This window comes from Megalobrama amblycephala, linkage group LG16 (genome assembly GCF_018812025.1).
Source record: "Megalobrama amblycephala isolate DHTTF-2021 linkage group LG16, ASM1881202v1, whole genome shotgun sequence".
Classification (NCBI taxonomy): Eukaryota; Metazoa; Chordata; class Actinopteri; order Cypriniformes; family Xenocyprididae; genus Megalobrama; species Megalobrama amblycephala.
The window spans coordinates 34,631,734-34,645,904 of record NC_063059.1 but is presented as its reverse complement, the minus strand read 5'-3'; the positions used below and the strand labels follow the sequence as shown (position 1 = coordinate 34,645,904).

General features: G+C 36.1%; 2 protein-coding genes across 3 annotated transcripts; both read right to left on the bottom strand.

Moving 5' to 3' along the window:
* Nucleotides 1-214: 214 nt before the first annotated feature.
* On the bottom strand, nt 215-9,310 carry LOC125249623 (dehydrogenase/reductase SDR family member 11-like). Of its 2 annotated transcripts, XM_048161948.1 has the most exons (8): nt 9,301-9,310; nt 3,321-3,480; nt 1,467-1,676; nt 1,287-1,381; nt 1,075-1,204; nt 888-980; nt 744-809; nt 215-505 (listed from the first exon to the last, which is right to left on the bottom strand). In XM_048161948.1, the coding sequence occupies exons 2-8, from the start codon at nt 3,450-3,452 to the stop codon at nt 464-466; spliced, it is 768 nt and encodes a 255-aa protein (XP_048017905.1). In that variant the 5' UTR covers nt 3,453-3,480; nt 9,301-9,310; the 3' UTR covers nt 215-463. The 2 variants fall into 2 exon arrangements, with proteins under 2 accessions (XP_048017905.1, XP_048017906.1); XM_048161949.1 differs by lacking the exons at nt 3,321-3,480; nt 9,301-9,310 and adding an exon at nt 9,242-9,290.
* A 700-nt stretch (nt 9,311-10,010) lies between these two features.
* Nucleotides 10,011-14,023, bottom strand: LOC125249624 (dehydrogenase/reductase SDR family member 11-like). Its single transcript, XM_048161950.1, has 7 exons — nt 13,887-14,023; nt 13,566-13,775; nt 12,637-12,731; nt 12,414-12,543; nt 12,219-12,311; nt 12,070-12,135; nt 10,011-11,911 (listed from the first exon to the last, which is right to left on the bottom strand). Exons 1-7 carry the CDS (start codon nt 14,016-14,018, stop codon nt 11,870-11,872), a joined length of 768 nt encoding a protein of 255 aa, XP_048017907.1. The 5' UTR covers nt 14,019-14,023; the 3' UTR covers nt 10,011-11,869.
* Nucleotides 14,024-14,171: the final 148 nt, after the last annotated feature.

The following is a 14,171-nucleotide window of genomic DNA, read 5'->3' as shown; positions in this document are numbered from 1 at the left end:
TATTACTGTATCAGGTTACAAGGGTTTATGGTTTTGTGTTACTAAAGTCAACACATTACTCAGTCTGACTCAAGCCAATGACGCAATATGACCCTGCAATGTTGAACTGTAATTTCAGAGCTAAAGTAAACTTTGTGAAGAAACATCAGCACTGGTTCTTTGCCTCTAAATGTTCATCAATATGTCAAGCAAAATAAACGACACTGATTCTGCATTTTGCAAGCCTGATAATTGTTATTTTATTATTGATTGTTATTTAGTTTCTAAAAATCCTAATTTTAGTCTTTTTAGTAACATTTGCAAGAATAGTAATAGTAATAGTAATAGTAATAGTAATTATTAGTCAATAAAATAGTAAATTAAACAGTAATTATATAAAATTTCACTTCAAGGTCAAGCAGAGCAGTGTTCTGTACTTGATTATTGCCACAAGGTGTCAGTGACGCTTGATGCTGTTTATCTGTCACATCGTCTGCTCAACGGGAGTTATCTCAATGTCACCAATCTACACAAAGAGAAAGAAAACACTATTATATATTGAAAAAAAAGTCAGCCATAAGATTTTATCTAGGAAATTTTCCACTGCTGCTCAAATCGATTCTGTATCGGCATAAAAAAAAACAAAGATTTAATTCTTCTCAGCTTTGTCACATGAGGATCATTCCATCAACAAAAAATCCCATTCATTTTATAATCAGAAAACTGACAGCAAACATTGACTGCACAATATGGATGATTCTTACTTGAACATGAGGAGGAGCACTGAGGACATACACCACTGCGTTGGTTATGTCATCTACTTGCAGGCACTGTAAATATGATATTTAAATATTTAAATGTGTAAACGATGGCCTACAACATGTTTAGAAATGAATGAGAACTTATACCTTGAAACTTCTGTATGTAGCTGCAGCCTTTTCTTGATTTTCACTATAGAACCGGTAGGCAAATTTTGTCTCCACTAAACCAGGAGATATACACTGTTAAAGAAAGAGCAATCTTAGTGCCAACAAGTCTTTATTTATGTAATATGATTATTACATGTCCAAAGTGTTGATCTAAAGCAGCTCTTACTGTGGCACGTATGTGGGTTTTGGCCTGGCGTAACTCTTGTCGCAGACCTTCAGTGAGAGCAGTCACGGCATATTTGCTGGCGGTATAGAAGTGTGCATCAGCGTTGTTGATGACCCGGTGCCCACAAATACTAAAACACATATTTTAAGATACTGAATACTTTGGTGCCTCCTGATTATGCAAACAAAAGGTGCAATAAAATTCTACTGTACCTGTTAATATTAATGATGTGGCCATCATCAACATATCTTTCTTTCATGGACTGGTAAGCCTCACGGGTACACACTGACAGGCCAATGACATTCACCTGGAAAAATTGAACATTTTGAGAGGACTAACATTACACATTCTTCATGTCGGCATCAGGAATATTTGTTTATTGAGTTACTTACATCCATCATAGTCTTCCAGCCACTGGTTTTACCACTCAACAGAGGCTCTGGAAGAGCCAAACCAGCATTATTAATGCACACGTCAATGCCCTGATGTTGAGCTTTGATCCAGGAGAACATGGATAACACTTCCTCTTCTACAGACAGATCACATTTATATGGGAACAGAGTGCCGCTGAATCCACTACTGACACATTCTGCTGCCAAATTCTGTGAAAGGAAAAAGTTCTTTGAGATTCATATTTCATGAAGGTTTTAAAGCTCAAAACTATTATTAATGTTGTTGTATCATGCTATTTTGACAGAATCCAATATACACTGCATTGTTCTTATTGAACAACCTTTGTTCACAGCTTTCAGATATACAGTATTTACATTTATTTCTTTTAGCAGACATATTTATCCGAACCACTTGCAAATGAGGTCTGAGATGGCACAAAACGAAAACTGTGATCGTCTTTTCTTCACTATTGTGTGACGTAGCCTACATCTGAGTGAAATGACTTCTTCAACAAGAAAAAAAAATTAGGGCAGGACTTAAATTTTGTCCACTGGGAATTGATTGGATGGTTTATTGCTGTGATCTCATGTGAATGACAAGTTGTCACGCCCTCGCGCTAGTACGCACGTCATCAGCAGTTTTGGGGAAAGTCACTTTTAAAAGTAATGCATTACAATATCGCATTACTCCCGTTGCGTTAGTTACTTTTTATGAAAAGCAATGCATTCCATTACTTTTGCATTACTTTTTCTCACCTGGGCTGGGCTTGCTTGTTTGTTTTTTAATAACAACAAAAAAGTTTTGTTAGGGCCCTTTCACACCAAAAGTGAAATGAATAAGCCTCAGCCTGAAGGAAATGCATATTTACACCTGTACAGTAAAGGGCGCAGCTCAAACAAACCTTTCAGCTCTGCTGCCATTCTGGATTAAAGAAGAATAGGATACAGGAGATGAAAGTTCAACACTCACTCTTATTTCTAAATCTAATCTAAAGTCATTTTTGCTTAGTATGGTTGAATTAGATCATTGAAAGTCAGCAGCAAAGACATTGGTTAATAAAGTGAGATGATTACATGATTGTGTAAAATTCTGAGATTGCATTTTACACTTTTTGTTAATTTTGAGGAATACTGAATGTTTTCGTGCAAGTGAGATGAGTAAATGCATGTTCACATTCAGTCTAGAGCTACAATAACCGTCATGTTTACAAAGCAAACAACGCCTCTGCACTTTATTTCTCATGGAGACAGGAGAGCAGTCAGTCAATAAATGTGAAGAAGGAAGTTGTGTTACTTATTTGAAAAAGTAACTTAGATATTTTGTTGTAAATTGAATGCGTTACTTTACTAGTTACTTGAAAAAAGTAATCTGATTACTTAACTCAAGTTACTAGTAATTCGTTACCCCCAACACTGGTTAACAGAGAAGAGATGTTGTTGTAAGTGGGAGGGGAAGTTATTTGATTAAAGAATTCATTTAAAATACTGCAATATTCCATACAAAAAACAAACAAAAACTGCCTAGTTTGATTTTCATAGTGACTTTTAGTCTTGAAAAGACACAACTTCAAAAATGTCCCCATTTTGTGTTCCAAGAAAACAAACTATGATGAAAGTGAGTAGCCTAAATGCTGACAGAAATTAAATTCATATAAATTATCAAGGTATTTGATAATTGAACACTCTGCAGAATATCTCAAACTTTTTTTTTTTTTTGCCAGCTCCTGTGTCGTGCGAGGCGTTACTTTAACATATATAGCTTGTAACTTTAGATTTCCACACGATGCCGTTTTTTTCGTCAGCAATCAGCACCATATGCAAACTTTAAATCCTCAGATAGCTGTATATAATTACCTCAATTTGCTCCACATTTCTGGCACATCCGACCACCTTCATGCCATGCTGCACAAGAGACTTTGCGATTGCAGCTCCGATTCCCACTGAAGCACCAGTGACAAGAGCAACCCTGCCTTTCCAGCGATCCATGTTGAAGTTCACAAAACTCTCACAAGAGCTGCTGCCAGTCTGCAGAGCCTCACTGCTATCTCTTATATAAACGAACACTCCCTGAGAGTCTAGCCAATAGCAATAAACTTCCGATTCTGCTATTATTTTGCATAGAGTAGGCTTATACAAACGGCCCCACGATATCTGCAATAGCAACACTTTTGTCTTATTCTTTAGCAAATGCCACAACAAAAGAAAAAAGTAAAAATAGCAAATCAAGATCCATAAGTCAAAGTGAGCAACACACTGTTCAAATTTGCTGCTGCTGCTGCTGTCTTACAGTGAATTTTGGCCATCTTAAGTGACACCCAGAAGAAAATATTCCTGAAGTACGACAGCAAAATTCATTTTGCGGCAAACAACACCTCTGTGTCCAAAACCACAACTGACGCTTGCGTTTGAAATGACCCTAAAAGCGTCCCGTCCAGTGATAAGTATTGGACCTTTGCTTTCGTTTCCCTTCTGGACAATACTTAAGAACTCTTTAAAATAAAAACGTGGGAACGCGTAGGTTCCAATACATAAGATAAAACCACGTTTGTGAGGTAAATAATAATAAATAGACTTTATTATATCCTTGATATTACATGCTTGCAGTTCAGTTTATTACAAAAAAAAAAAAAAAAAAAAAAAAAAAAAGAAACAGAAAGAGGTATTAGAAAAGCACCTAAAGTATTTATCACATTAATGTACTCATTAAAGCTATCATATTTTAAATTATAAATTATTTATTTTTTAAATTATTTCAGTTACAATAAAAACAAACATCATGATGAGACAGAAAAGTGTTTTGTGACTTGACAATAACATCATAGTATTTGATTATATTGGACGTGTTTATCTGTATGTTTATCTGCTCAGTTTATGTCAACTGCTCCACTGGTCTCATCGGAATGTCACTAATCTACAGAAAGCAAAGAAAAAACTCTTAAATGGTTAAATCATCAAGTTTCTTCCTTAAACATATGTGGATATAGTACAAACCTGATTCCAAAAAAGTTGGGACACTGTACAAATTGTGAATAAAAAAAGGAATGCAATAATTTACAAATCTCATAAACTTATATTTTATTCACAATAGAATATAGATAACATATCAAATGTTAAAAGTGAGACATTTTGAAATGTCATGCCAAATATTGGCTCATTTTGGATTTCATGAGAGCTACACATTCCAAAAAAGTTGGGACAGGTAGCAATAAGAGGCCGCAAAAGTTAAATGTACATATAAGGAGCAGCTGGAGGACCAATTTGCAATTTATTAGGTCAATTGGCAACATGATTGGGTATAAAAAAAGCCTCTCAGAGTGGCAGTGTCTCTCAGAAGTCAAGATGGGAAGAGGATCACCAATTCCCCCAATGCTGCAGTGAAAAATAGTGGAGCAATATCAAAAAGGAGTTACTTAGAGAAATATTGCAAAGAATTTGAAGTTATCATCATCTACAGTGCATAATATCATCCAGATATTCAGAGAATCTGGAACAATCTCTGTGCGTAAGGGTCAAGGCCGGAAAACCATACTGGATGCCCGTGATCTTCGGGCCCTTAGACGGCACTGCATCACATACAGGAATGCTACTGTAATGGAAATCACAACATGGGCTCAGGAATACTTCCAGAAAACATTGTCAGTGAACACAATCCACCGTGCCATTCGCCGTTGCCGGCTAAAACTCTATAGGTCAAAAAAGAAGCCATATCTAAACATGATCCAGAAGCACAGGCATTTTCTCTGGGCCAAGGCTCATTTAAAATGGACTGTGGCAAAGTGGAAAACTGTTCTGTGGTCAGACGAATCAAAATTTGAAGTTCTTTTTGGAAAACTGGGACGCCATGTCATCCGGACTAAAGAGGACAAGGACAACCCAAGTTGTTATCAGCGCTCAGTTCAGAAGCCTGCATCTCTGATGGTATGGGGTTGCATGAGTGCGTGTGGCATGGGCAGCTTACACATCTGGAAAGGCACCATCAATGCTGAAAGGTATATCCAAGTTCTAGAACAACATATGCTCCCATCCAGACGTCGTCTCTTTCAGGGAAGACCTTGCATTTTCCAACATGACAATGCCAGACCACATACTGCATCAGTTACAACATCATGGCTGCGTAGAAGAAGGATCCGGGTACTGAAATGGCCAGCCTGCAGTCCAGATCTTTCACCCATAGAAAACATTTGGCGCATCATAAAGAGGAAGATGCGACAAAGAAGACCTAAGACAGTTGAGCAACTAGAAGCCTGTATTAGACAAGAATGGGACAACATTCCTATTCCTAAACTTGAGCAACTTGTCTCCTCAGTCCCCAGACGTTTGCAGACTGTTATAAAAAGAAGAGGGGATGCCACACAGTGGTAAACATGGCCTTGTCCCAACTTTTTTGAGATGTGTTGATGCCATGTAATTTAAAATCAACTTATTTTTCCCTTAAAATGATACATTTTATTAGTTTAAACATTTGATATGTCATCTATGTTGTATTATGAATAAAATATTGAAATTTGAAACTTCCACATCACTGCATTCTGTTTTTATTCACAATTTGTACAGTGTCCCAACTTTTTTGGAATCGGGTTTGTACAACTTAACAAATTGTGAACTCATATTGCTGAAAGACAGCAAAAAAAAAACATCAGGAAGAAGATATAAGAGTATTAAGACTTCTACATCACGTTTCAGAGACAGTACTTACCCTCTGGCTATCAGATATCTGAACTTGCACTGAGTGCTAGTAGCACTTTATTAACTGTATGTATTGAGAGTTGTATTTATGTTTGAGAGTTATACCAAGACAAATTCCTATCAACTGTGTTGACATGGCAATACATTTATTGAATTGAATTGAATTGAATTGAATTGAATTGAAAGACAGCAAACATTAAAAGGGGGTGGGTATCACACACAGTTTCTGCCAATCTCATGTTAATCTTGAGTACCTTTAGTAGTCATGCATCCTTCATATCTCCAAAAAGTCTTTCGTTTTATCATATTTATAAAAGATACATACGCTGTAATGAGTCTTTCTGAAAACAGCCGAGCGCCTGGAGGCGTGCCGTGTGAGCAGAGCTAAAGAGTGACGAGCTATCACGAGTACACGCAGATTTTGTGTAGAGATCGTCTTCAAGCTATCAATGGTCAGCTAAACAACTGTATTTAAACACACACAATACAACATCACATTATCCATGGATAACTTTTGAATCACTATAATGAATATAGCGTATAGTGAATGATGAATAATGAATTTATGAATTACCTATGTTCATGTTGTTTACATTATATGCACTTAGGCACCTATTGCCAACAAAACAGACATTTGAAGCCATTTTACTCCCCACCTGCGGTTCCGATTCGTGACCGGGATCATTACCGCTGTGACCGCTCCATCTTTCTATGGTTATTTTAATAACAAATATCGAGAGCGCATCAATGTAATGCTTGAGCACAAAACTCTCAGCTCCACTTAACGCTGGGTTCTTTGGGAAGCAAGGTTATCTTTCCCACACAATCAAAAACACACTTCTTTGGTGACATTGTTGATTTCCAAGTACTGTGACCTGTGCAGCGCTGCCAACGACTTCCGTAAAGCCGAATGCACGTTGATGCGCGTGCTCTTGCTCTTTCGTTCCGGTCGATGTGTGCGTGCACTCTCTTCCGGGAGAAATGCCCGTACAAGGAATTCCGACCTACTTGACATCACACAGGCCCATACTCAAAAAATAGGCCGTGAAATTTATGAGGATTTAGAAGAGTATTTTTGGCAAAAAAATACTCCAACTCATGTTTTGAAACTTTGGCCATGTTTAGAATGAGAATCCAACTCTTTAACAGTGTAAATAAGTCAGAATACATGAAATAGCATTACACCCCCCCTTTAATGCTAATGCTGCAGCACAACAGTTTTCTCCAATGATGGATGATGCTTACTTGAACATGAGAAGGAGCACTGAGGACATACACCACTGCGTTCGCTATGTCATCTGCTTGCAGCACTGTAAATATGATATTTAAATATTATAAAGGGAAACAATGACCTACAAATGCTCAAGAATCAGACAAGAATCAGGGTTTGTCAATACCTTCATACTTTTATAGGTAGCTGCAGCCTTTTCTGGGTTTTGACTAAAAAGCCGGTAGGTTAACTCTGTCTCCACTAAACCAGGACTTATAGACTGTTAAAGAAAGAGTAATATTAGTGTCAACACATCTTTGAACATTGGACACACAATAATCATTTTCATAAATAAAGTTCATCCTGCTCTTACTGTGGCACGTATGTGGGTTTTGGCCTGGCGTAACTCTTGTCGCAGACCTTCAGTCAGAGCAGTCACGGCATATTTGCTGGCAGTGTAGAAGTGTAGATCGGCATTGTGGAGGACGTGATGTCCACACATACTAAAACATAGGAAGATATTTAAAGATAGTGGATGCTCTGGTGCCTGGCACTGGTATAGGAATATAAATGCGGAAAAAATGTGCGAAAATTTCCAATAAGACATTATAGTACCCATTACTATAATGGGTTTGATTCAGATTTGATGGCCAGTGTGCAATTTACCCACTGACTCGGATTTAACCTGGGCTAAATTGAGCTATAGGAACACTTTTTTATAAGAAGCCATATTTTTAGAACCCTTTGTCATAGATGTATTCTGATCATTTAAAGTGATAGGCAGCATCCTGAAATTGCTTTAGATACTTTCATCGTACTTCTGCTTCATTTTCCCTTATCTTGAGGACTACATTAGTAAAAATGGCGATACCACACTCGCCCTACCTGCTTATTTGTTTATGGTGAGTTACTTACAACCATCATAGTCCTCCAGCCACTGGTTTTGCCACTCAATAGAGGCTCTGGAAGAGCCAAACCAGCATTATTAATGCACATGTCAATGCCCTGATGTTGAACTTTGATCTAGGAGAACACGGATAACACTTGGTCCTCTACAGACAGATCACATTTATATGGGAACAGAGTGCCACTGAATCCACTACTGATACATTCTGCTGCCAAATTCTGTGAAAGGAAAAACACTTTGAAATGTAAATTTCATGAACACTCTTAAAAATAAAGGTTCCAAAAGGGGGTTTTCACAGCAATGCCATAGAAGAACCATGTTTGGTTCCCTAACAGAACCTTTCAGTGAACAGTTCTAAAAAGAACCTTTTTTTCTTAGTGTGAAGAACATTCTAAAAATCTAAAGAACTTTTTTTTTTTCACTATAAAGAACCTTTTGTGGAATGGAAAGATTCCATGGATGTTAAATGTTCTTGATGGAACCATAGATGCCAATAAAGAACCTTTATTTGTAACGGTCAAAGCTGAAAACCATTGGCAGAGGAACAGCAAATAACAGACCAAGCATAAAAAATCATGAGGTTAATTATTAAACTAAGTTTTAGAACTTCGTCCATATAAACACATTGTTCCCTGTAGCATGATAAAACTTTATAAGAAATATGAAATGTTATAAAGCATTTTAATTGTTGACTTAATGATGAATCCTAATCATGTTCTTTTAAACCTGTATGACTTTTTATTGTGTAAATTTTGAATAATGTTCACGCTGCTTTTTTCTCCATTAAATTACCAGGCCGCTGTCAAACTTTAAAAAGTAAGCAGAAAGGTTATCAATAATGAATCAATGGTGACCCACCACACACATTCTCACTGTTTGACTGCTCGTGTTTCAAGCCATGCATTATTCATTCGTGTACTTCATCAGATACAAACCTTTAATCCTCTGCTACAAATGCATATTGCAAATTACCTCAATTTGCTTCACATTTCTGGCACATCCGACCAACTTCATGCCATGCTGCACAAGAGACTTTGCGATTGCAGCTCCGATTCCCACTGAAGCACCAGTGACAAGAGCAACCCTGCCTTTCCAGCGATCCATAATCACAAGACTGTTACAGAAGAGCTGCTGACAGTCTGCAGTGATCTTTACTCCATGCATTCCCTGTAGTCAATGAATATACTCATTGAGAATCTAGCCCATAGCAATGCACGATTCTTCTACTGTGCCACACCAGATCACTCCTCAGTTCCTCCAAGATTTTTGTGGTGGCAAGTAAATAATGCAAATTCATATAGGTTACTCGCACTTTTTTGTAATAGTAGTAGATTGTTATATCTTCTGCATTTTCCAGTGAGGCAGTTAAATTCAGTTCAGTAAACGTGTGCCATTCAACATTCTTCCTTAAATCTAACATAAATATCAATATTCAATACAGTATAAAAAAAATAAATAGGCTATTGAATCAAGTTGTCTGAAAACTTGAATTCTCACTGTATATTCAGTTTTAATGCACTAAAATATTTAGATTTTTAGGCCTACTATAATTTCATTTTTATAAAAGCAGTTGCTTTTGGGCCTGTAACATAGGGTACTTAAAGTCCTGTTTGTGAGGTAATAAATGTGTTAATTTTTCTTCTTGACTTTATAAATGTTGTCAGTTCTCTTTTCAACAGTTGACACTTTTCTTTTCAAAGAGAAAAAATCTATTTGATAGATTCATCACAAACACTTGAAGAAAAGCATAAATCTCTCTTCTTTTATTTTATCATTTTGCAAGATTGATAACTCAATACTTGAGCACAAAAGCTTTTTTTCAAAACTTTCTTTTTTTAATAACATAGATTTGATAAATAATTATTTAAAAAATGTAAACTTTATGATCAGACATATCAGTGTTTTGTGTTCTTGTTATTTGCATTTCAAAAGATCTGCAAGAGTGCAGAAACAGTTTATAGGGACATTATTGTGGTTTTCCCTATTTAATATTTGAAACTATTCTACAGAATTGGTGCAAACTGCTGTCCAACAACCAAAAACACATTTAAAAAGCATTTAAGTATTCAGATTTTAGATGTTTACTAAGATCCTTCTATTATCTATTGAATAATATTTAAAATATCAGTAAGCTGTATATATAAAATCATCGTTTATTAGGTACTTTCAATTGTGAGGTGGCTGTCCTGAACCCTAACCCCTTACATTTCAACTTGTGAAAATATTGTTGTTCTTAAAAATACATTTTTGATTTTTTTTTTTTTTTTTTAAGTTAAGCTAAAAAAATAAATATTTATGAACTTATGAAACTTTATGTAAAAAAATGTGTCCCGCATTTTCATGTCACTACTGAAACAGTGAATGTTTTAGTCCATTGGCTGAGACTGATTTAACCACACTTCTACATTTTTGATCAGAAAATATTCCTGTGTCCCTCCCTCTCATAGCCTCTTTCATAGTAGATCCCATCATTTTGAGTTAAATGTGTTCAAAAGTCTGAAAATCTGTGTGTAACTTTAAGGAACATCACTACCAAGCACTTTTTTTCTGCACTTTGGGTGTTTTTCCATAAAATGTAGTTTTTATGTGTGTACAACTGTTCAGAACTGTGTTAGGTAACCATGTACCGATTAGCATCTTTGAGCTGGACTCAAAAGTTTCTCAAATTGTCACTACCGAAACAGTCACTACTGAAATGGCATTGTTTTTTGGGGGTTATTCGATAAAATTTAGTTTTTATGTTTGTACAACTATTCAGAACTGTGTTAGCTAACCATGTGCTGATTAGTATCTATGAGTTGGACTCAAAGGATCAAAAATTGTCACTACCGAAACATGTCTTCATTGTTTTGGTAGTGACAAAAGGGAACAATCATTTATTTGGGGAAAAATAAGCAAAACTTTAGTACAGTTATGCAAATCATTAGTATTTTAGTATGTTTTAGTATGCGTGTTAAAATTCTATAAGATGTGGTCGCTACCGAAAATGTGTAGTCACGACCGAAACATGGGATGTTTTATCAAAAATAAAGTATATTTAATTATCAACTAAGATGTTATTATAGTGTTTGGTTCAATATATTTTCAAACTAATGAATCCTTAACTTTGAAATCAGTACGATAAACATTACGCCTTTTACAAAGAAAGATTGGATTCAAAACACAACTAATCTCATAAATTACACTTGAAATATTGTTAAAATTGTAATTGTTATTGATTTACCTGTGAAAACTTTAAAAAAAATAGCAAAAAATATATTTACAAGGAAGATGTAAACAAAATCTTGATCGGTCAATATAACCCTTCTTATTAAATTATTTATTATTGTGTTTCGGTAGTGACAATATTGGGGAGAGGAAAAAAACTTTCTGAAAATACAATATGAGAATTAACTGCACGATTACTAGAAATGTTGGATATTATACAATTTGCATACATAAATTTGTGAAAAAGGACAATTTTTTTTCAAGACGTTTGCAATTCTGACTTTGAACCAATTCTGTAGAACAGCCCATATATGAGATTTTAGATGATTAAGATGTCAGCGATCCTATTTATCTCCATATCTCCTCATGCCTGGTCCTGTTTATCTCCTCAGGTTAAGTCAACTGTTCCACAGGCCTCATCTGAACATCACCAATCTAGAGAGAAGGAAAAAACAATGACATGAAATCTTCCTAGAAAATACACTGCAGAAAATTCCCACTGCAGCTCAAGCTGATTGTATATTTGTATATATGAACAATCTCAGCAATAATTTACAGCACAACAGTTTTCTTCAGTGATGGATGATGCTTACTTGAACATGAGGAGGAGCACTTAGGACATACACCACTGCGTTCGCTATGTCATCTGCTTGCAGACACTGTAAATAACATTTAGATATTTAAAAGTGTAAGCAATAATGTACAACATATTGTATAAACAGGAATCAGGATTTGTCTATACCTTTATACTTTTGTACGAAGCTGCAGCCTTTTCTTGGTTTTGACTAAAGAGCCGGTACGCAAATTCTGTCTCCACTAAACCCGGAGATATACACTGTTAAAGAAAGAGCAATCTTAAAGTCTTAGAACAGACACACAATCACTTTACCTAAATAAAGTGTTCATCCAAAACAATTCTTGTTCATCCTGCTCTTACTGTGGCACGTATGTGGGTTTTGGCCTCGCGTAACTCTTGCCGCAGACCTTCAGTCAGAGCAGTCACGGCATATTTGCTGGCGGTGTAGAAGTGTATATCGGCGTTGTTAACGACCCGGTGTCCACTCATGCTAAAACACCAAGATATTTAAGGATGTTTTTTTGCCTCAGCACAGGTTTGAATTTGAATACATGCGAAAATGTCTATTAAAACATTCTTGTACCTGTTAATATTAATGATATGGCCATCACCAATATTTCTTTCCTTCATTGACTGGTAAGCCTCACGGACGCATACTGACAGGCCAATGACATTCACCTGAAAAAAAGTAAAAAAAATAAAATAAAAAAATAAAAAATATTTCATGAAATGGTTTATAGTCTGAGAAGTTTAACAACTTGCTTGACTCGGTAAACCGAGATTCCTTTCTTTTTTAAATCCAACAATTAAGACATTTTGAGGTAAACCAGGTTCTTGTCTGATAAAGCAAAAAAATAGTTAATAGCACAAAAAATAGGTTATATATGTGTTTTTCAACAATACATAGAGAAAACAGTTGGTTTTAATAGCATTTAAACATTGCATTCAAATTATAATTGTAAAAAAAAAAAAAAAAAAAAAATTATATTGTGATTCACTTTTATAAACTGGCACATACAACAAACTGGATGTGGACATGAATTTATAATAATCACCCTTAAAGGGATAGTTCATCCAAAAATGAAAATTACTCCCCCTCAAGCTGTTCCAAACTCATGAGTTTCTTTCTTCTGTTGAACGCAAAGGAAGATATTGTGAAGAATGTTGATAACCATAGTATTTTTTTCCTACTATGGAAGTCAATGGCTATCGTCAACTGTTTGGTTACCAACATTCTTTGAAATATCTTCCTTTGTGTTCAACAGAAGAAAGAAACTCATACAAGGTGAGTAAATTATAACAAAATTAAAAATTTTGGGTGAACTATCCCTTTAATAATAAATGTAAAAAAAAAAAAAAAAAAAAAAAAAAAAACATAATATGCACGCCGTGATGTCAGAGAGCACGTGATGACGTAAACGAATCACTGAATTGTTCAAATCGGTTCACTGAAAGAACCGATTCGCGGAAATGAATCACTGACTGGCTTTAAGTCGCTATTCATTTACTTACATCCATCATGTTCTTCCAGCCACTGGTTTTACCACTCAATAGAGGCTCTGGAAGAGCCAAACCAGCATTATTAATGCACACGTCAATGCCCTGATGTTGAGCTTTGATCCAGGAGAACATGGATAACACTTCGTCCTCTACAGACAGATCACATTTATACGGGAACAGAGTGCCGCTGAATCCACTACTGACACATTCTGCTGCCAAATTCTGCAAGACAAAAAAACAACAACACGTGATTCTTCAACTTGTTAGTAGGCCTTCATTTACTTCTCGTAAGCAGTGAACCGTAGTGCTGTTTGCTCATTAACAGTAGATTACCTCTATTTGCTGTAGATTTCTGGCACATCCGACCACCTTCATGCCATGCTGCACAAGAGACTTTGCGATTGCAGCTCCGATTCCCACTGAAGCACCAGTGACAAGAGCAACCCTTCCTTTCCAGCGATCCATGTTACAAGTTACTCTCAGGAAGATCAAGTGCTGGACAGCTGACTGTGCAGTCACACTTTTGTGCAGTGATGATCAGGGGGTTGCCAGGTCCAGCAAAGCTTTCCGGCCCAAAGTTGTTTGAAAACCTGCACTCCGACAACTGCTGGATTTTCC